The sequence below is a fragment of the Watersipora subatra genome, chromosome 1 (assembly GCF_963576615.1).
Source record: "Watersipora subatra chromosome 1, tzWatSuba1.1, whole genome shotgun sequence".
Lineage (NCBI taxonomy): Eukaryota > Metazoa > Bryozoa > Gymnolaemata > Cheilostomatida > Watersiporidae > Watersipora > Watersipora subatra.
Genome location: NC_088708.1, coordinates 31,547,007 through 31,569,230, shown reverse-complemented (window position 1 = coordinate 31,569,230; position 22,224 = coordinate 31,547,007). Strand labels below are relative to the sequence as shown.

The 22,224-nt window shown below is 38.6% G+C and overlaps 2 protein-coding genes and 2 non-coding genes across 8 annotated transcripts in view; 3 read left to right on the top strand and 1 right to left on the bottom strand.

Moving 5' to 3' along the window:
• LOC137409961 (SWI/SNF complex subunit SMARCC2-like) overlaps nucleotides 1-22,117 on the top strand; it is a 27,902-nt gene extending 5,785 nt beyond the window's left edge. Inside the window, exons 3-23 of one of the 2 annotated variants that reach the window (XM_068095606.1) lie at nucleotides 1,812-1,897; nucleotides 2,612-2,723; nucleotides 2,857-3,004; nucleotides 3,199-3,344; nucleotides 3,465-3,539; nucleotides 3,712-3,878; nucleotides 4,202-4,438; nucleotides 4,989-5,214; nucleotides 5,338-5,570; nucleotides 5,666-5,779; nucleotides 6,784-6,995; nucleotides 7,483-7,769; nucleotides 8,996-9,227; nucleotides 11,273-11,416; nucleotides 12,429-12,667; nucleotides 12,870-13,004; nucleotides 14,246-14,381; nucleotides 16,341-16,448; nucleotides 16,665-16,762; nucleotides 17,895-17,920; nucleotides 20,642-20,767. In XM_068095606.1, the coding sequence (XP_067951707.1) occupies nucleotides 1,812-1,897; nucleotides 2,612-2,723; nucleotides 2,857-3,004; nucleotides 3,199-3,344; nucleotides 3,465-3,539; nucleotides 3,712-3,878; nucleotides 4,202-4,438; nucleotides 4,989-5,214; nucleotides 5,338-5,570; nucleotides 5,666-5,779; nucleotides 6,784-6,995; nucleotides 7,483-7,769; nucleotides 8,996-9,227; nucleotides 11,273-11,416; nucleotides 12,429-12,667; nucleotides 12,870-13,004; nucleotides 14,246-14,381; nucleotides 16,341-16,448; nucleotides 16,665-16,762; nucleotides 17,895-17,920; nucleotide 20,642 (3,162 nt within the window). In that variant the 3' untranslated portion in view covers nucleotides 20,643-20,767. Of the gene's footprint in view, nucleotides 1-1,811; nucleotides 1,898-2,611; nucleotides 2,724-2,856; nucleotides 3,005-3,198; nucleotides 3,345-3,464; nucleotides 3,540-3,711; nucleotides 3,879-4,201; nucleotides 4,439-4,988; nucleotides 5,215-5,337; nucleotides 5,571-5,665; nucleotides 5,780-6,783; nucleotides 6,996-7,482; nucleotides 7,770-8,995; nucleotides 9,228-11,272; nucleotides 11,417-12,428; nucleotides 12,668-12,869; nucleotides 13,005-14,245; nucleotides 14,382-16,340; nucleotides 16,449-16,664; nucleotides 16,763-17,894; nucleotides 17,921-20,641 lie in introns of both variants that reach the window. The other variant, XM_068095605.1, reaches the window with a different exon arrangement.
• LOC137386127 (small nucleolar RNA U6-53/MBII-28) lies at nucleotides 7,300-7,353 on the top strand. Its single transcript, XR_010977825.1, has one exon. It is a non-coding gene; the product is annotated as a small nucleolar RNA U6-53/MBII-28 (small nucleolar RNA).
• Nucleotides 11,092-11,198, top strand: LOC137386126 (small nucleolar RNA U6-53/MBII-28). Its single transcript, XR_010977824.1, has one exon. It is a non-coding gene; the product is annotated as a small nucleolar RNA U6-53/MBII-28 (small nucleolar RNA).
• The window catches only part of LOC137409915 (histone-lysine N-methyltransferase 2C-like), a 40,396-nt gene continuing 39,863 nt past the window's right edge, over nucleotides 21,692-22,224 (bottom strand). For all 4 annotated transcript variants that reach the window (XM_068095600.1, XM_068095601.1, XM_068095602.1 and 1 more), the window contains one exon: nucleotides 21,692-22,224. In XM_068095600.1, the coding sequence (XP_067951701.1) occupies nucleotides 22,132-22,224 (93 nt within the window). In that variant the 3' untranslated portion in view covers nucleotides 21,692-22,131.

The window sequence follows — 22,224 nt, the reverse complement described above, 5'->3', positions numbered from 1 at the left end:
CTCATTATAAGTGTCCAAAATACAGTATATGGTAAGATCGATGGGAATAATAAGAGTGGCTAAACCTGGTGGTTCTGCGAGCTTGTTAGCAGACTTGTGATTTGAATCTCGCAAGTTCAAATCCAGTACGAAGGTGATTTTTGTTGCTATAACTTTATCGCTATAACTAGACAGATGATCAACAGACAGACAAAGAGATTATATACAGGCTATATCAAAAACAGTGTCTGTCTATCCGTTCGTTTGTCCGAAACCAGGGTTAGTGGGTAGGATGAAAAAATGCTTTCAACGAGACACCAACTCATGACATCCAGCTTAGTGGATAGACACTGTAACAATTGCACCAATTGACTGTCTTCAGGCGTTTCCGATAATTGTGCAGCTAATTTGTCTCTGTGCTTCATCGGCACACCTGACGTTCTCTTATGACCCAGGGTATTAGTTTAAATGTGAGAGATACTCTCTACGTCGTTTTTTCTCTCAAGTGAGACAAGAGGGAAAGCAATATTTTAAGGCCAACTAGAGGACTCTCCTTATTTAATCAAATTAGAGAACTTGCTGGTTTGAACTTACAAATTTGAGAACTTGAGAATCGACTGGATGTTTTAGGTTACACGTAATTTTTTACGTAGTACAAAGCAAATCTTTACATAAATTCTTTCCGTAATTTATGCAAAGGTTTATGGTAGGAGTACCTACTGTATTTTGGTACATGTGTGTTTATCAAGCCAAACCTTGTTAATCAGGGAGCTCTGATGTTGGGGCATTTAATGAATTTAAGTGTATTATTACATCAAGAATTAAGGTCTGTCCAAAGCATGGTTGAGTTTTTTTGGAGATTATTGAGTTTATCTCAGGTGGCTAAAAAACATCGTTGGGAAAAATCCACGGTTTTTATAGAAAAACCAGGTTTTTTTGGTCTAAACCGGTTTTTATTATTTACCAGAGTTTTTGCAATTTCAAGTCTAATTAACACCTCTTACTATAGCTGCATGATTGAGTATTGAACATACATATGTGGAATCATCTGTTAAAGATGGTACTGTGGCAGTTGTTGAACCATTGGTTTAAAAACCAGCCAACCCTGTTAGGAAAATTGGTTTTTGGCGGTAAATACCGTGGGAAAAGATGGTAAATGATATTTTTTGTAAGAAAAGCATGGCAACTTTCAAATTTTTACAGGGAAAGTATGGGTTTGTGTTGCTTATCACCCTATCAGGAAATTAAACTAAACAATAAACCAGTTGATGAACAATTGTCAGTTCTATCACACCAGTTAACACAGGTTTCACAACTTACAATAGCCAAAAGGCCTACACTCATAATGTGTTAGAAAGCTTAGTTCATTCCATGAACCTAAATAACAAGGATTGAATTTATTGTTACAATTAGCCTGTATTTTGCCCAAATATTTCACTGAATTCAAATATTGGTTAAAAAACTATTGCTCAAAAGGACACTTCTACAATTATAAAACATTTATAGGATGTCTAGCCATGAGGTGTGATAAAGTGATAGTTCTTTCACAGTACTATTTGCTAACAACGGGCAATAACTCCAAATAAATATAAAATAATAAAAATCGGTAATTCTACAGCTTGCTAAAATGCTTCGAGTGCTTTTAGTTTCGGTGGAAGGTTATTTGTCAAAAACATTCAAATATGGTTTGTGAAATGTTGCCTTGGTTAGTTTCCCTTCTGGCATGATTAGATCTTTCATCGCATTGCTCAATTAAACATTGTAGACGTCGGTCATTATTTGTTAAGTTATACTTGTAACACTGTGCAATCGGTGTGCTTGCTATTTTTCAGATGTCCCTGTTTATGGACTTCAAGTCAAATGGGTCGCTTTGCCACGTTTTAGCAGCGGTCTATAAGTTCAAGACTGAGCAAGGATGGTAAATGTGCTTTTCAATCATACTTGCCAGTTTTTTCCTTTAGCTATCGCTTTGCATACTCTCCTTTTGCTGTGCTTTTTTCGCTATTCTTTGACATCTAAAGAATGACAGATTGTAAATTGATATAGTTAAACAATTTATACCTTGAATTTTAATTGATTGTATAATCACTTATTTTCTTGTACCAACTCACTGCCTTAACCACCTGTCACATTTCACTGTCTTTAATGATCTGTAACAGTTTGCTTTAATCACCTGTCACATTTCACTCACTATACTCACCTGTCACAGTTCACTGTCTTTAATCACCTGTCACAACTCTCTCATAATCACCTGTCACACTTCACCCACTATACTCACCTGTCACACCTCACACACTATACTCACCTGTCACACCTCACCCACTATACTCACCTGTCACAGTTCACCCACTATAATCACCTGTTACAGTTCGCTGTCTTTAATCACCTGTCATAACTCACTCTCGTTATACTCACTTTATTTAACCCTAGTAGTAGTTTCATGTATCTGGACATAACCCTATACACCTTGTCAGCAATAACTCAATGTTCCTACCTAGTAATTACTTTATGCTTTATGTTGCAAACAACTCCATACTCTCTATTAGTAATAACTGCCCTTTAATGGTATTAAACTCTTAGTTTTGCTTGAGGAGTAGCATTCTTTTATTATTCTGTTGCTGATTTATGACAGGAGGCGGTTTGACTTTCCTAATCCATCCCGAGTGGACAGGAATGTAGAAATGTTCATACAGATAGAAAAAGCATTGCAGCAAAGCTCCCATGAATTTTTGCCGCGTCCACAGGTAAGTTCGAGCTTTGTAAGTCATGCACGGCTTAGTTTACTAGGACATATTTCAGAGCAGTGTATCTGTGCACCCATGATTTATAGGGTGGTTTGTACACTTTGACTTATGATCTTGTACAAACTGTTTGCAGATATACATAATGGATAGTGTAGACCCTGAGCTTACTGCGAGGTTGAAGGATATAATAAAACGACACCAGAGCATGCATGTAGAGTCGGAAGATGATGCAACTCATATTATATATCCAATTCCTGATTCTGCAAAGAATGAAGTCAACCGTAAGTTACGCTAAATTCTATTTGTATGTTCAGCGAAGGTTAAGGAAGTCTTGAAGTGTGCCAAGGGTGAATTTTATGGAGGTAATTCTAGTTTAAAATATAATGTTACAATATGCAGGTGGTATTTTCATACCAATGTTTACGATACTTCTAAGGTCCCTGAAGTGTCTCTTGTGAAGATTGGATCATTTTAGGAGATTTTGTGAGACCAGTCATGCGACGGGAAAGAAATACGATGTTGCACTGGTGGTATACACCAGATAGTTATGACACCTGGGTTACTGACATTCATATTGATCTAGATGTTGATGACATATACAATCCTGATGGAGCATATGAGGTGAGGCACTGCGGTACTGATATATTCTAAAAATATGAACCTCGCATGAGTGTTGACATTAATCAACCCTTGCTGGTAGGCTGATTATGTCGTTATAAATGTATGCATTTCTGTTGCGAGGTGGATGCTCGATGGCTGTTGGACCTGCATAATTTTAATGAGTGGGTCAATGAAGAGGATTATCTCATAGATGAGGTAGGAGGTTACGTCGACATAGTTAAAAGTAATCTGCTGTAGGTGTGTCACTCGGGTCATGATCTTCTCCAACTGCTTGGACTAGATATTTCTACTTGCAGTCCCTCATATTCCTGTCTTTCTGTGTGTTGTGTGCGAAATTGGCAGACTGACAGCTTGGAATCTATTCTAGGCTTCCGGAAAGAAAGGTAGGGGCAATGGTGACAGGACAAAACTAACACCCGAAGAAATAATGACAACTATAGAAGAGCGGCGCGAGAAGAAGAAAGGAAGCAAGAGAAAGCGAACTCCCAGTCCGACCTCATCGAATCCTGAGACTAAGAAAAAGTCCAAGAAAAGGTTCTTAGTAATTGTTATTCTCATTGAGAGAGCAAAGATAATCTATGTCTATGTTTTATTTATGTCAGTGTTTTATTTATGCCTGCAGGTTATCCTTGTGATTTGTTGGAGCTAAATCTCTGCCTTAATCACTTTCACTATTGCACATCCTGTTGCATAGAGCGTGTCTGCTCTGTTTAAATTTGTTGGCTTCCTTATTTCTTTGAGCAAACCTTATCCGTTGTAGAGTAGTAGAGTTGTAGGATGGTATTTTATGGTAATAACGTTACATTCATGAGAACTACTAGACAGAAGAGTCATATGAGTTAATTCTTATCCGCTAGCTCCAAGTCTGGTGGTGGCTCAGTTCCAGTCTTACTGCCACCGATCTACCCAAAGGCTGGGGGCTTCTATGAGAAGTTTGTCAACAAGTTTTGGGAGTTGGCCCAGGCCAAAGGCTCGACTAATAAAGACCTAGCTGCAAAGGAGGCAGGGGAACTATATACGAGCAAGTACAAAGGAAACATGGCTGCTATTATGGAGTACCTAGACAAGGAAGTCGTCTTTAGAACCCACAAAGTGTGAGTAGGCCTATAGGCTAGTTGGTGGGCAGAGGCGCTTTGTCTGACCGAAGACACTCCTGTTCGTGCATGGCTATCATTCATTGGTAGGGTTGAGCATAATCTCATCCGTTTTCTATCAGGTCTTCTTTGAAATTTTGACTAACGGACACAGTTATTGGTGCTGCCAAGGTGTAACTTTTTATAAACAATCTAAATGTTTTTATATTCAAATCATAAAGGTAGTTTTATGCCAATGATGCCAATCAACGCCTACACCTATGTCGTCATCTTGGGCTGGTAGATTTGTAGCGAACACTATTTGTGGCATGTTAGCGAAGATTGTGCTAAGCAACAAACCAATGGGCTTACGTACATGTAGTCTGCAACTGTTTCCTGTCTTCTTTTAAGTGGATTTAATTTAAATAGCTTGGTAGTGTGATTTGGTAGCTGCTCCCGAAGGAGCCATAGCATTGCATGATGCCATATGCTATTCCCATCTCAAGCTAAAGTCTAGACTAAAAACTGTTGGCAGATGCTTCTCATCAGGTATGTTGTATTCATCTTGCAGGGCAAAGTCTTCTTCAAGCAGCAAAAAATCTAAGAAAAAACCTATTAAGGAGGAAGTGGCAGGAGGAGAGGAACACGAAGAGGATGAGGAAGAAGATGAGGCACCGGCTGAAGCAACTGATGTAGTAGAGGCAGTGTCTCTTCCAAGAAGTCAGTCTCCTGTGGCAGCAGAACCGACTGCTAACAAAGGAAAGGAGGCAGCAGCGGCTCCTGAGGTTGAGAAGCCTGTGAGTATGCACATGTAAGATGTGTTAATGTTGTTAATGCTTGAGATGGATCGTCATTGATGAACTACAGCGGCCATTCATTTACTTAGCTGCTCATTGGTTGTTGTGTTTGTTGGCTTTTAGGTCGTGGCCATGGAAAGTGAGCAGGAAGAGCAGAAAGCCAATTCTCCCGAACCTCCCGGAGCTAGTAAAGATGGGCAAAAGAAGGCGGCCGAGGAGACGGCTGTGGACCAGACGCATTACATTATCATTCCCAGCTATACGGCCTGGTTTGATTATAACTCCATCAATGGCATCGAAAAACGGGCTTTGCCCGAGTTCTTCAACCAGAAGAACAAGTCTAAAACACCTGAAGTGTAAGCTGCGTAACAGCATTGTTGTCCCCTACTTGTTCTCTGCTTTTCCTCTATTGAGCTGTTGACATGTCTATTGATTTGTACTTATGCGACAGGTATATAGCGTACAGGAACTTTATGGTCGACACATACCGTCTGAATCCTCGAGAATACCTGACCAGCACCGCCTGCAGGAGAAATCTGGCCGGAGATGTCTGCTCTCTCACCAGGTGTAGACAATACATTCTTTTCATAATCCCTTCAACAGCAACCATTGTTGGTAGTTGTATTTGAATTCTCTCACCAAATTTGATGGGTTTTGGTTCGTAGTATATTTTAGTCACAAGTTTTGTTTTGGCGTATTTGTGTAGTATGTTGTTGGAATGCATGAAAAGGCAGAACCAACATTTTGATTAAAAAAGATATGGGGATAGAGACTTTCACATATAGCATTGCAGCGAATGAGTATTACTCGTTTTCACTCAACATCGGAGCAAGTGTCGAGAGAAATGAATGTTGCCTTACCTTGGAGCGAACAGCAATAACTCTTATGAAAGCGTGTTGGCAAATCCTCATCGAGAGTTTAGTACTTGTTTTCATTGCCATTAATTTTGTGATGTCGTCGCTGCAATATCCCAAAGCCAAACATGCAGAACATTTTTTATTCATCCAGCCAGTGTACAGAGGATCTTGTGTTTTCTGCTTCTTGTTGTACCGATATAGACGACAAATGTTACAAATATGCTAATTACATGAACATTTTCGTAAGCTCAACACCAACCAGTCTAGTGATTACATGATGAAATCTTTTGGCATTTCCACATTATTTTACTACGAATTTCGTCTTATGCATTACATGTGGTGCCTCATATATGATATGTTGCATTTGGTGGGCGTGATATTTACCGTTTTACACTGTTGTGGTTATGTTCAATATTGCTTACCCTTGTTTCATGGAATATGTCAGTTTGCAGTCCATCAAGGTTTGTTATATAAAATATGCTATCACAAAACCAAAATACCTTTTCAGCAAGCTTTACTCATGCATTTACCACTAACATAATTTGTTCATTCAAAAAGTTTCATTTTGTTAATAACTGAACTCTATAGTAACAGGCAGGTATACGAAGGGCAGTTTCTATGAAATAATCCTAATTTCATGTTCAAGTAGTTGACTGAAAACTAGTTATTTCGAACTTACTGGGACCAGTTTTTCATTGTCTGTCTGTTTCAGGGTGCATGCCTTTCTCGAACAGTGGGGTCTCATAAACTACCAGGTGGATGCGGAGAACAGAGCCATACCTATGGGCCCTCCATCTACCTCTCATTTCATGGTACTCGCTGACACACCCTCTGGACTCAGCCGAATCGACCCACCTCGTCTCCACCAGCCTTCCATTGCCAAGCCCATCAATGCAGTCATTCCACAGCCTCAAGCTATCTCAGGTCAGTGCAGTCAGTTCATTGTCTTTCATGTCAATCCTATCTCGATTTATCACTATTATCATGTAGGACTATGAAGGGGGCCACCATTTTGACTGGTTGATGGACTGCGTTTCCCATGCTAACTCTCAGTAGAATGATACAAAGAGCCCTTTTGACTGTAATTGCATGGGAAACGCTAGTGTTATGGGTACATGATTAGGCTACTGCTGAAGATTTGAGGGTGTCTGCTTTGGTTGTGGACTCCTATCCATGATGTAATTCTTTCTGCTCGCCATCGGGCAACAGTTATTGCAGTGTTTCAGGTGAGCCGTGATGATTAGCCATGCTAATACTGAACCACTAACAGGTACTGAGTTCAACCTGTCTCTCTGTTCACTTCAACTCGTGTAGAGTTGTGAACTGCTGAAAGCTCTCCTCGCTATGGCTGCTTTAGTATGACTGTGCCTTGTTTAAACTGCTCCAAACTGCTTTAAACTGCTCGTTGCAGAGCCAGCCAAGTCCAAGGATATTCCAGTAGGAGGCTCCACAGTCTCTCCACTTCCAGCAGGTGAAGCATCATCCTCCCTCCCCGCTCCTTTAGCCGCTTCTACAGTCTCCTCGGAAGGCGAGGCAGGCAGAGATCTGAGTGCCTCAACTCTAGCTAGTGGTGTCAAAGGAGAGTTTGGATTGCAGTCGGAGCTCTACAAGGAGACACACAAGGGCAAAGAATGGACAGACCAGGAGGTGCTACTCCTGCTCGAGGCTCTGGAAATGTACAAGGATGACTGGAATAAGGTAGACAGCTAGTCAATCTCGCTTTCCTCTGCATGCTTGCTGCTCTGCCGCTTTATTTCCAAGAAACTCATCCGAATTAAGAAAGCATTAACCTTATCAAAAAATACAGTTTTCTACTGAATACAATGATATATTCACATCTGGCTATCTAAGAATTGACTTGACTGAACATTACACTAAAACAGAGCAGCATAACTGAGTTATGGACATAGTTAACAGTGAGTCATTATAGTACAACTATGTTATGGACACAGTTAACAGTGAGTCAATATAGTACAACTATGTTATGGGCATAGTTAACAGTGAGTCAATATAGTACAACTATGTTATGGGCATAGTTAACAGTGAGTCAATATAGTACAACTATGTTATGGACATAGTTAACAGTGAGTCAATATAGTACAACTCGGTTATGGACATAGTTAACAGTGAGTTAATATAGTACAACTCTGTTATGGACATAGTTAACAGTGAGTCAATATAGTACAACTATGTTATGGGCATAGTTAACAGTGAGTCAATATAGTACAACTCTGTTATGGACATAGTTAACAGTAAGTCAATATAGTACAACTCAAATATGCAACTGCAAACAAGCAGCAACTTTAACAGCAGTTGCTGCTCTTGATTCACGAATATTTTTTGTAGTGCTTTCATATAGTGGCTCTATTTCAAGGAACTACCATAATAAATAAACATGTATCTGTTACTTGCTATTTTTTACTGTTTTCCTTGCGTTTGTGAGAAGATGTAGTACCTAGTAAAATCGGCTTGCTAGCAGGTCCAGTCCTCACAATAACCTAAAGTATTTGTTTAGTGGGATCTAGCCGATAGCATTTTTATTATTATTAGCTGTTTCTGTAATATCGTCAGAGTCACTGTTGGCAGCAATTGTCGAAATCTTTTCTTAATCAGGAAAATTTGTTGGGACTACCATTAAAACATTTTTGGTTTGTCTTGAAACAGTTAAAGCGCAGATGCTTGGTGTATGGTAGAACAACTACAAATTGATTGTTGAAGAATTGGCAAAATACTTTGTTTTTACTCACGTTAAACGTTTAACTACTCACTGTTATGATTGCAAAGTTGTGTTCAAACCCATTTTTGAAAGTAAGTGATTTAATTTATAATATCTCAGTAGCATTGCAGTAGTAGTTAGTAATGGTCAAGAGTAACAGCCTACTATGGCTCTGATGAGTCTGCTTATCACCTCATTCCCTCTACAGGTCTCAGAACATGTTGGATCCAAAACCCAAGATGAATGTATTCTTCATTTCCTGCGTCTGCCTATTGAGGACAGTTTTCTTGAAAAACCAGAAATGGGTGAACATCTCGGGCCGCTGGCTTTTCAGCCCTCACCTTTTTCTCAGGCTGGAAACCCCATCATGTCCACAGTTGCATTTCTGGCTTCCTTAGTTGACCCTAAAATAGCCTTTGCAGCCTCGAGAGCAGCCCTGGGTGAGTACTAGGACTAGGTAACCAGTATTGGTGCTGATTAAATCAATCTGTGTGTATCTCTTTCCGTTTAACAAACAGATTGTTGTATTTCGCAAAACGGTTTAAATGCGTAATTTCTTAGTGCATTAATATTTGTCATTAGGTATTATAAATGTACTAGTGTTGCAGGGATATTAAAAATTAGCTTAAAAACAGTGACAGGTAATGTAGTTGCCTGCCACTTGCCATTAGCATGGCACATTGCCAATAGCTAATTTGAGCAAGGTTCTAGTAATTTAAACTTACTAATAAGAGCCATGAGAGCAAGCTTTAGTGGCTATGCATATTTTAATCAGATAATCACTCATATCACCCAATGAAACCATCAATCTGGCGTAGCTTAACTGGTAAGATATTTGCTTGGCGAATGAGAGGTTCCGAGATAGAATCCAGCAGAATGTGAGCTTTTAATTTGAAGAGCTATTTCAAGTTGGCTGTAACTGGACAAACTGAACACACAAACTTTGAGATCTATAAATATAGATTATGAACAGATTTGATAGCAAATCAAAATCTTGCTTTAGAAAAATGTATATTGTCAGTTGTAGTCCCAAGATTACCTATGAAAAGCCCGTTTGGTGTAAATACCTAAAACATGGTATAGGGTATTTTTTCAGTTACATTTGTGATTTTTCCCAAAAAACCCAATTTGTAAACTCGGTGCAAATGCCCTTCTATCTTTTTACTGTATTCACAAACTTGTGTCTAGGATCAGACCACGCTTTACCCACAGGTGGGTAAATTATTCCAAGATTACAAATATTTAGATTAGAGACATGCTTGGGTATAATGAAAATATTTCTTTAATACTATCAATCATGTAATCATACAGGTTGATGCTACGTGGCTACTAAACTGCAGTATCTATAAGCAGAATGCTAAACAAAAGCTAGGGGATAATGTGCAAAGCTTATTCAAGCTCTACATAGAACACTTTGAAATATACATACAAATTATTTTTCCGACAGGGTGTGGTAACCTATAATAGGCCTCAAAGCATCAAGTGCGCTTATTTAGGAGGTTAAGGATGAACAACGTTTCTTGGATTGACTGTTCTTATATGTAATAGTATGATTTGAAACTACTCGTATTTTAACGTTTGGACCGCCCAAAGTATCCATTATCAACTGCATTTGGAGAAATTTTTTATGACTTTAATATAAAAGTTGACTCTTGGTTAGCAATTGTGTCATCTTATATTACACAGCATCAACATCAGTAATTGTTTTGTGATTGACTGAAAACTTTTACTTATTATAATTACATAGCTTTTCTTTATGCAGTGATTTAGTTTTAATTAATATATACATGTATATAGTTTACATAACTGAACCTACACCTGAGTATGTTCAACATTATTTTATTACAATTTATTTATTTGTGCAGGATTATTTGTGATAAAAATGGCTCTAAAAATGTTTTTGGCACCAGCTTAGTCTTGTCTGCTTGTGGTAACTACATAACAAATTAGGTAAGAGAAGCTGAGTGTGATATTATAGTTTGTTCACACATGGAGAGGCTACATGATCAACAACATTTACGTGGAACTATAATTAGTCTGTCTACAACATGTAGCAGCCTTATATACAGCATGTATATCTATCTGAACCTGCAGGTCTTGTCCAATCAGCTCATCTATTAATACACAGCACTACTCTACGCAGCACCCAACATTACTAAAATGTTTAGTTTTGACCTCTTAAATGTGAAACCGATTGTGTTCAAGATTAAAAATGAATGCACACTTGAATATTAAGGTTTTTGATTGATTTTTATAGCAAAATAATCAACTTAAAATATACTATTAGGTTTAATAGTCAAAAGGGCTCCATGATGATTAGCCATGCTAATACTGAACCACTAACAGGTACTGAGTTCAACCTGTCTCTCTGTTCACTTCAACTCGTGTAGAGTTGTGAACTGCTGATAGCTCTTCATGTATGTATGCTTTGGTCTGCTCGTCTGAATTTCATGCTGTGTTTTAACCATCAAGTTTATGCTTGTAGAGGAATTCTCTAAGATGAAGGACGGAGTGCCTCCTCATCTTCTTGATGAGCACGTAAAAATGTTCAAGCAAGCTTTTAGAGATGGTAAAACTACCAATCCAAAATATGGGCTTGAAAAGACATTGATAGCAGGTGCCACCGAAGGTCAGCAGCTTATTAACATTTGTTAACTAACGCCTCTAGGAATCTTCTCTCTAGCTATTTAGTTGTTTTTGACTGGATGATTCTTGTGGTTTTCTGTGTTTGGCAGTCAAATGTCTAAATGGAAAGTTAATCTGTTTTGGTATTTGATTTGCATGTGTTGAGACCATCGTATGCTGGAGCAAATATTCTTGTAGGAATACATTTTATTCCCTTTAATTCTTTCCAAAGCCACAAAGAAACTTGACAATAAATGCTCTAAGTAATTATGGATAGCATTAGAACAGATCTAATATGTAGAGTTGATACATGAATATGAATATATTATGAATATGATATAATACGTGTAATATCTTAGACAATAAATGTACAAACATATGTACAAGAGCAAAATAATTAAAGTCATAATTAATAAAAAGGGGGTTTTTACCATTATATTGCCTGTAGGTTCATGACTGGCAAAATGAGGTATAACTTAATGATACAGAAGGTGGGCAGAGTGCGGGTAGAGCCTGCGTCAGGGTCTAATTTAGTCTAACATCTAGTCTATTTTAGACTACATAAAGTTTATAAATTATAACTTATATTTATGTTTTTATATTTGATTTATTTTTTATTGTCTCCAATACTTGTTAGTAGCCTTCCCATTTTTCCTTTTTACAGCTCATTTTATCACTTGCTTCCTCATGATAACACCCAGGCTGCTTTGGCGGTTTCTAATAAATCGATTTGAAGATGTTTGTTCATTATTTTAATTCGAAGTAAATTGTTGCCTTCTTACATTTTTTTGCTACGGTTGCTAATAGCAAGTGTAAAAAGAAAGGAATGAAGTCCTATTTGTCCATTGTTAGAGCAGCTTAGAACCTAACCACGTGGAAAGAGAACTGAATACATATGCGCTGATCTGTACAACTATGATAATTAACAAATTTTGTATGTCTCGTGCTGGAAATGCTTAGTTGAGGTAAATATTTGCTCAAATATACACATGTTTGACTCTACTGTTTCGTTATAGATGGACCAGGAGAAGATGCACCAACATCTAATGTCAAGGCTGATGCGAAAGGTGGCGAAGAGGTAGAGCCTTCTGCGGATATGGTTGAGAAAGACGCTACGAAGGTATCAATGTCTATTTCAGAGCCGACTGATGAGAGCCCATCAAGCAGCAAAGCTGAAGGAATGGATATCAGTGATGAGGCATCACTGCAGGCCGCCGCGGCGGAGGCACTCTCTTCTGCTGCCGTAAAGGCAAAGGTAGTAAAATCTCGTTCAACTGTATTTTGCTTGAGGGTTTCATGTTCTATCACAATTATTTATTATTTTTCAATTCTGTATTATTTTTCAAAGTTTTAAATTGACTAGCTGGTATCCTACTACACTTTTCCTCTGCACTACCTTCACAAAACAATGATCACTGTTAGATTAACTGTGTATGATTTCTTAAAATCTGCTGCAGCATTTGGCATCCATAGAAGAGAAGCGTATAAAAACTTCCGTTGCTTTGCTGGTCGAGACTCAGATGAAAAAATTGGACATAAAATTGAAGCATTTCGAGGAGCTTGAAGCCATAATGGACAGGGAGCGAGAGTCTGTAAGTGTCACTGATCACAATGCGTGCACTTGCTGTCGTCTGTCACTGATCACAGTGCGTGCACTTGCTGTCGTCTGTCACTGATCACAATGCGTGCACTTGCTGTCGTCTGTCACTGATCACAATGCGTGCACTTGCTTTCCATCTGTCACTGTTCATAATGCGTGTACTTGCTGTCGTCTGTCACTGATCACAATGCTTGCACTTACTGTCGTCTGTCACTGATTACAATGCGTGCACTTGCTGTCGTCTGTCACTGATCACAATGCGTGCACTTGCTTTCCATCTGTCACTGTTCATAATGCGTGTACTTGCTGTCGTCTGTCACTGATCACAATGCTTGCACTTGCTTTCATCTGTTGCTGAGGTGAAGTAACAATCAAACCTTTGTCATTACTGTTCTGCTAATGTATGTCTATGATACATTTTCCTTGCTACATGCATTTAGTAAATGCCATTTACTAAAGTTTCCAATTGTTCGGGTGCTGTTGGACAAAGTAAATGAATTGCGGTGTGTTTTTGTAAGAACATCTCTTACAACATGTGACAGTTTTGACTTAGAAAGCGTATCAGAGCAGATTAGCCCTGTATGTTGAGGCTTGACTGTGTACACATTTGTCTATGTAGAGTATGTTCAACACAGACTAGCATCAAGACAAATTAAATTTCTATATATAGATTTGAGTGCATTTTAACATTTATAACACAAATTCTGGGTCGCCCACTCATTTTTGTTGACTACATCAATTTGTTTTTGAAGTGACATGAAAAAGATTGAGCTTTCTTATAACAAGCTTCCTTCATCTTCTTCAAATACAGTTCTTTGTATTTTGGATAATTTTGTAGCTAGTAATTTTTGTAATGTTTTCTTAAACTTTTCGGAGACTTGGTTGTGCTTGGAATCAGGTTAGTTAGCATTTTCTTGTTGGTAGCCAAAAAAAGCTATTTTAATGACGGTTGTGGATTGTTCTAAACCTTGAAAAATTATCGTTTCCATACCAGCACATATACATATCTATTTTGTTGGCTATAAGCATTTTACAATGTGAAAAAACTGTCTTTTAAGCCCATAGCTGCTATAATTGAATTTCGATTGATTTGTAAAACCTATAAACGTTTTTTGCTGTTGTGACTATTGAAAACGTTAGATCTCAGGCTTATTGTGCCAAATTGGAGCTCCGCATTTCTAGAGTCAATTCACGATTTTGCTTTGCCTAATTTTTTGTGTTATTTGTTGACAGCTAGAGTATCAACGACAGCAGTTGCTTCAAGAGAGGCAGCAGTTTCATCAAGAGATGATCAAGCAGTTTGACACGAGGGCTTTGCAAATGGCTAGTAGGCAAGTTGGACCCCCTCCATCAGCAGCACAAGGAGAAGGTAAAATACATTTCCATTATGATCCGTTAGGTTGATTGAGAATTGTCAGGTGTGACTGATGCAGTCATGGGAAAAATCTGAAATTTATGTGTGTGGCAAAATGGATGTTTATTTGGCTCCCAGAAGGCACTCGGAACAATTTTAGGGTATTGTGCAGTTGTCTCCTACCAGCATTACTCATTCCAACTATGCTTTACCTTGTCTCCTACCAGCATTACTCATTCCAACTATGCTTTACCTTGTCTCCTACCAGCATTACTCATTCCAACTATGCTTTACCTTGTCTCCTACCAGCATTACTCATTCCAACTATGCTTTACCTTGTCTCCTACCAGCATTACTCATTCCAACTATGCCTTACCTTGTCTCCTACCAGCATTACTCATTCCAACTATGCCTTACCTTGTCTCTTACCAGCATTACTCATTCCAACTATGCTTTACCTTGTCTCCTACCAGCATTACTCATTCCAACTATGCTGTACCTTGTCTCCTACCAGCATTACTCATTCCAACTATGCCTTACCTTGTCTCCTACCAGCATTACTCATTCCAACTATGCTTTACCTTGTCTCCTACCAGCATTACTCATTCCAACTATGCCTTACCTTGTCTCCTACCAGCATTACTCATTCCAACTATGCCTTACCTTGTCTCCTACCAGCATTACTCATTCCAACTATGCCTTACCTTGTCTCCTACCAGCATTACTCATTCCAACTATGCTTTACCTTGTCTCCTACCAGCATTACTCATTCCAACTATGCTTTACCTTGTCTCCTACCAGCATTACTCATTCCAACTATGCCTTACCTTGTCTCCTACCAGCATTACTCATTCCAACTATGCCTTACCTTGTCTCCTACCAGCATTACTCATTCCAACTATGCCTTACCTTGTCTCCTACCAGCATTACTCATTCCAACTATGCCTTACCTTGTCTCCTACCAGCATTACTCATTCCAACTATGCCTTACCTTGTCTCCTACCAGCATTACTCATTCCAACTATGCTTTACCTTGTCTCCTACCAGCATTACTCATTCCAACTATGCCTTACCTTGTCTCCTACCAGCATTACTCATTCCAACTATGCCTTACCTTGTCTCCTACCAGCATTACTCATTCCAACTATGCCTTACCTTGTCTCCTACCAGCATTACTCATTCCAACTATGCCTTACCTTGTCTCCTACCAGCATTACTCATTCCAACTATGCCTTACCTTGTCTCCTACCAGCATTACTCATTCCAACTATGCCTTACCTTGTCTCCTACCAGCATTACTCATTCAAACTATGCTTTACCTTGTCTCCTACCAGCATTACTCATTCAAGCTATGCTTTACCTTGTCTCCTACCAGCATTACTCATTCCAACTATGCCTTACCTTGTCTCCTACCAGCATTACTCATTCCAACTATGCTTTACCTTGTCTCCTACCAGCATTACTCATTCCAACTATGCTTTACCTTGTCTCCTACCAGCATTACTCATTCAACTATGCTTTACCTTGTCTCCTACCAGCATTACTCATTCCAACTATGCTTTGCCTTGACCAAATTTTCTGCCGAAAAATGAGAAGCTGACCAGTTGACCAGCTACATTGTAGTTTCTATCGCAGTGCTGTCATCGCACATCCATCTTCTACCTAATTTGGCATTTGAAAATATTTTCCTCTGAAGGTGGTTTTTTGCGAAAGACATTCAACAGTAGCAGACAATGTTTTGGTAGAAGCTGCCTAGAATTTACTAAACCCATAAATGTACCAACTGACTGGATGGTTTCGGCATACCAAGTGCTTTTTGGGTAGTTTTGCAGCTGCATGCATAGACTAAAGAAAGAAGTTAAATGTGTTCCAGTTTTTGCTAAAGATTTCATGACCAGGACCTGTCAATCTTTCCCTTTGAGATTTGCAGAGTTAGACTCTACAGATGTTTACCCAAATCTTCCATTATTATAGCTGATGCCGGGCAGCAGACTGGTCCAATGCCTCCAACCGCTACTCTGATGCACCCGCAAGTGGCTGGAACCATGCATGGGTCAGCTTCATCGCTTCAACAACCTCCTGGTACATATAAACATTTTTCCTTTTTCAATATGGTTCATAACTTGCAAGTTATGAGGGACCCACATTTTCATACATGACTTCTTTTGTAATACAAAGAGCCTTTGTACCTGGTTTGCTTTCAACAACTCACCACTCTTAGCGATTGGTAGAAAGGCTCTTAAGAGTGTTGGCCACTCTAGATTAATCTGCTATTATGTGATGCTTATCAACTTGCAGGTCCAGCAACCAGTCTTTCACAACCTCCCCCTGGAAGTAACGTTGGATATATGCAGTCGATGAACCGTCCTATGGCAGGCTCTGCAGGTGCTCCACAGGTAGGCACTTGGCCACAAGTTTATGTGAACAGGCTTATGCTGGGTTTAGATGAAATTACCTCTACAGTTCGTACTAGTTTCCAAGTAAAGAAAAGAGATGTTTGCTGCTTGCCCCAAACTGCAACTGCTTGCTCCAACTTGTTCTTCTCTTATTAGCATGCACTTTAAATACAGTCAAACTTTGATAACTCAAACTTCACGGAACCGAGCGAAAGTGTTCGAGTTATCAGAGCGTTCAAGTTATCAGAGCACTGTCACAAGTCCATGTATTTATTTATTTATTAGTAGATATATGTACATATACAATCTATAGTATAAATCAAAAGCATAAATAGCTTGTTTCAAATTAACTGCTTCTAATGTAAAGTTTAAAAAATACTTAACAAAAGTATAGAGATTTTTCTATCACTTGAGATTGGTTTGTTGTTTGAGGTGATGTTATTGTCGGGACGTTTTTATATTAAAATCGGCAAAACTTGATTGCTGTTGAAATGCTCAGAAGAAAAGACATCTTTTTTCTCTCAGCGTTTTAACCAAGATCAATTTTGCCAATTTTTCTTGAAGTTTATGCGAAGGTTACCTCACTTTTCCTTGCTTCCGAAGGGCCATCGCTAAGCGGATGTTTGGTAAAAATCAAATTTCACCAAACCTTTAGAAAAGTTTTTGACAAAGGTATTTTGCCGATGATGGTAATAACGAAGCCTATGAACTACGAAAAGTTGAGGTTTACGTCTATGGCGTGGAATAAAGTGATTTTTTAAAGCGATAACAACCGTTTCGGTAGCCGTTGTGCAAGAAACTGTTCGAGTTAACAGAATTGAGGTCGACCAAAAAAACCGTTTGAGTTAACCATGTGTTCGAGCTATCCGAGGGCGAGTTATCCATGTTTGACTGTAGTTTGAAAATGAACAATTGAGGCTCCAAATGGCTATTTGAGAGTTTATTGCTTAGCAGTTTAGTCTCTTAAAATACTGATTTGGATAAAATATGGACTAGCTTAGTTGCTACAAAGCATGTTGCTACAACAACAGAACGTTCTTATCCATTTTCATATTTTTGAGGATAGTAATGTTTTATGAGTGCGAGTGCTGAAATGTTTATGTCACTCCACCCATCTCGGCTTTAATTGCAGTCGCCTCTGGCTTCCATGACTGATTAGTATGTATCAACGCCTTCTATATGCTCTAGTTTTGAGCAGCTTTTTTGCTGCATTCTTTGCACTTTTCTCTGCTATCTGTATTTGTTCATGGTTTTGCTTTGCGTTCATTTGGGTTATCTAGCACTGTTTGGCTTGTACCAGTTAGATGAGCTTTAACACTGACAGTAGGGAAAAGCAGAGTTTCTATTGCTCCATTTTTTATTTTGCTTAAATATTTTTCATTGAACATGGAACATCACGCAATTGGAGGTTATGTAGACAGAATTTGTCAGTACATAAACATTGACAACAAATTTTGAGGTCTGCTCTGTAATACTCTGTAATGCTTATGACAGAAGCAATAGTTGAAACTGTGAAACTGGTAGTCTGTTTGCTGTGCTGGTTTTGCATCGCTAACAACAAATAATTTTAAATGTTTAACATAAGGTGTGTTTATTTTACCAGCTTATAACTGATTCACAATGACTTGCGTGACATTGATTTTAATCTTTATGTAGCATCCTTTAGGCTAATTGTTTCTGCTTGTCTCCTGGGCTGAATGAATTATGATTATTTTGCCAAAATTCTATTGACCAGCATATACATTTCCCAAATGGCCATTTATCAAAATTGAAGCCTTTCAAAATGTACAGTTTTTGTTGAAAATTTAGGCTAGTAGATGAAAAAACTCAAGCCATCTAGTTGAAAATAATATTGAACAAAAATATGATCAATTATAATATTAATGTCATATTATCATTTTGTTAAATCAATTTTTCTTGTGAACAACTACTTAACAAGTTGAAATTGTTTAATTTAGATAATTGCCACTTTTCATAGTAATAGTTGACTAAACTATCATAGTGATTATTGTAAGTTCTAGTGGGCTGATAAACTGAGAAATATACACGAATGATTCCACGACTAATATCCATGGCATTATCATCATTATGATTATCATGTTATTCACTCGAGTTTTAGTTTTAAGGTTTACTTGCAATAAAATTTACATTACAGTTATTTGGTATCAAAAGGTTCACCATGTCTTACTCTGCTGCGTTGTAGGTGTAAATTACATGGAAATGTGATTACAAGCTCTTAAAGCTCAAATACGAACAGTTAATCGTAACCATCACGAACACGCCGTAGTTTGGAATTTCTTTATTTCGATGAAGTACTCAAACGTTGTGGTTATTGTTTTGACACAAGACATAATCACCTGAAATTAAAGGCCAATAAAAGATTCAATATAAAATGTCTCGTAGCACTAGTGACAAACATTTCAGGTTTTACTGAAAAGCTCGGATTAAAAATAGATACTCCTCTACCTTACAGTTTCGTTTCAGCCTGATTTAATCATCTAGTCATAATATGATCATGTGACCCATACTTCCTGCCAAATAGCGCGAACAATTTAGGCAGCATTTTTCGACTACCACAGGTGACCAATAGGTTCGTCATGTTTATCAGAGGATGATATGCATTCCTTGAAGCTAAGGTTAGAAAATTAAACGAATTTTTACAGTGGGTTTTGAGATATCATAACTGAAAGTGAAAGCGTTACAATGATAATGAAATAGACGCAGAAGGACAATAGACATGGTTTTATTGAATGCGTAAAGTATATTTGTAAAAAATATTTTGACGAATGATGGTGCATAAAAGTGTAAACAGAAACCATCGTGTTCAACTATGTCGAATTTGAGCCATTTTGGAAAGGGATTCCAAGCTACTGCGTTTTCTAAATGGTGGTGATTACCTATTCGTTTTATGAGCTTTCAAGAGCTTGTAATCACATTTCCACATATTTTGCGCATACAACACAGCAGAGTAAGATGGGTGAATCTTTTGATACCAAATAACTGTAATGTGAATTTTGTTGCAAGTCAACTTTAAGAGTATAATAATAATTTACTCAGTGATTGACCATAATTGTGAGTTTATTTAATTTATAAATGTTTTAGTTATTTATTTACATCATACATGTGAAAATTGAAGGGACAATAAAATAATTTATTTATATCAAAATTCGACTTATAACCTTTGATTTCAGCCAATGGCATGTCGGCAACAACTGTTTTGACCATTATTTTTCAACTAAGTCTCCCTTTCACCTCCATGGGCTTTTTCAATTCATTAACCATTCTCTAGGCTATGATCAGAAACTCGGCTATAATTTCACTGCTAGTTTCATTCATTTAAGCAGCGCTAACTCTGTAAAAATATTTCATCAAGCTAATAAATGAGTACTTCGGCAACACAGGGCATGGCAAGATTTAACAGTTAGCTGTAGGCTTGTATGTGTGAAGTACATGCAGGTCGTCATTATTGAGCACAATCAAATGTTGAACTGAAGATAAGGTGGGCTGCTAGCTTTCCGTGAACTTGCTTTCTTGTTTATTTGATAGCATGATAAAAAGGCTTTAGCTTTACCTAATTGCTATACCTAACTAGGCCATTTTCACTACATGCCTTTTTTTATGGACGATGGCATTTTTGCTGTCCTGATCAGCATGTTGCATTATTTAGGTAATACAATTTGAATTTGCATCCAGCGTAACATTATTTCTTCTTCATCAAAGAGTCACTCATCTTGTGCTGGCTTGAGCATTTAGCATTATCTTTGGTAGCTAGGCATGTTCAATACTGTTGTCTCCTCTGTCTTCTGAAAGTCGATTTTTAATTTTTCATGTTCAATGATTACCATTTGGGTGAGTTTTGATGTAAATAATTGGTTTCAGGGTCCACATGTTCCATTAGACACTCCTACTGCCATGCCTCGCATGCCCACAGGAGCTCCACTTCCACAGCTAAGAGGCACCGGGCCTCACACACCCTCTGCTCAACCTCGCATGCCACAACACGTTCTTAATGCCAATACTCAACCCTTCTCACAGGGTAATATGCCTCCAGCTCCAAACATGTCCCAGGTATCCAACATGACTCATGCTTCGAACGCATCCATGAATCCATATTCAAGTGGAATACCTCAGCCAGGGCATGCTTCAGGGTCAAGCGCACCATCTCAGGGAAGCCTGCCGCCAATCCTTTCACACGATTCCATGTCATCGCAAGCTGGTCAGCCTCCTGTGATGTCACAAGGTGGACCACCGCCTACGATTTCACAGACAGGTATGCCACCAATGATGTCTCAAGCTGGACAGCCTTCTATGATAGCGCAGAGTGACTCACAAACCTCGATTCCACCGGCTAATGTCCCATCAGGGTCGCAGGAGGTTTCCTCTCAGGATGTGGCATCTGCAATGTCTGTCTCTCCCAGCCCTCCTCAGCCAGCCTTTTCAGAAGCACCTCTTCCATCTTCTGCTCAGTCAGTTGGTATCCCACAACACTCGGTTTCAGCGATGCAGCAACAGCCAATACTGGCCTCCCAACCCAGCCAGCCAATGGCACCCTCAGCTGGCACTCAAATGATGCCAGGGACCATGCCTGGATCAACACCATTACCGCAACAACGTCCTGCCATGATGCCACCTATGCCACCCATGGGTGGCCAGCCAATGATGCCACACATGCCTCCTGCAGGACGAATGCCACTTGCACCCCCTACCATGGGTATGTCAGGTCCTGAAGGACAAATTCCACAAGGCATGCCAATGAACTATGGACAGCATATGCCTCCTAGTCAAGGTGCTGGTGTTCCATCGCCCGCTGATCCTAATCCATCATCATCGAGCTCGTAACGTTTTTACCTAGCTTTGTTACATGCATTGTAAATAATGTTGTATTGGTATGTGTATATATACATGTAAGTTAGACAAAGTCGAATCGTGTTATCTGTTAGAAAGAGGATCTTTGTTATCCCATAAATATATCGTAATATAATATGAATAAGAATAATATAGGTTATGAGCAGCTTCGCTATAAACAAACATGGCTCATGCGTAATGATCGTAGGCTTCAAGAAATCAAATTGTACACAACATACGCAGCTATACAGAGAAAAGAGAAATTCTCATAATTTGGGAAAAAAATAGAATGGCATCTGAAAAATTTGATTGGTTGATTTGTGAAGAATTCCTATGAACAAATATATATAATATAAACATGCATGCTTATTACATATACATAGGTACAATTTGTGGTAAGGACCTGTTGCTCAACATGCGCTTGACTAGACCAGAAAGTAGATTAAAAATATTAAGCTTCATGAAATATTGCCATGCAATGTTTAATTGTGCAGCTTCCTCATGTCAAACACTACAGGTGCTGCTCAATTCATCCACTTCCTGCAGTTGCTTGCACCACAGTTACATGGTATTTTACTGGAGTCATCTTCCAAGTCAAACTTGTAGTCATAATTTAA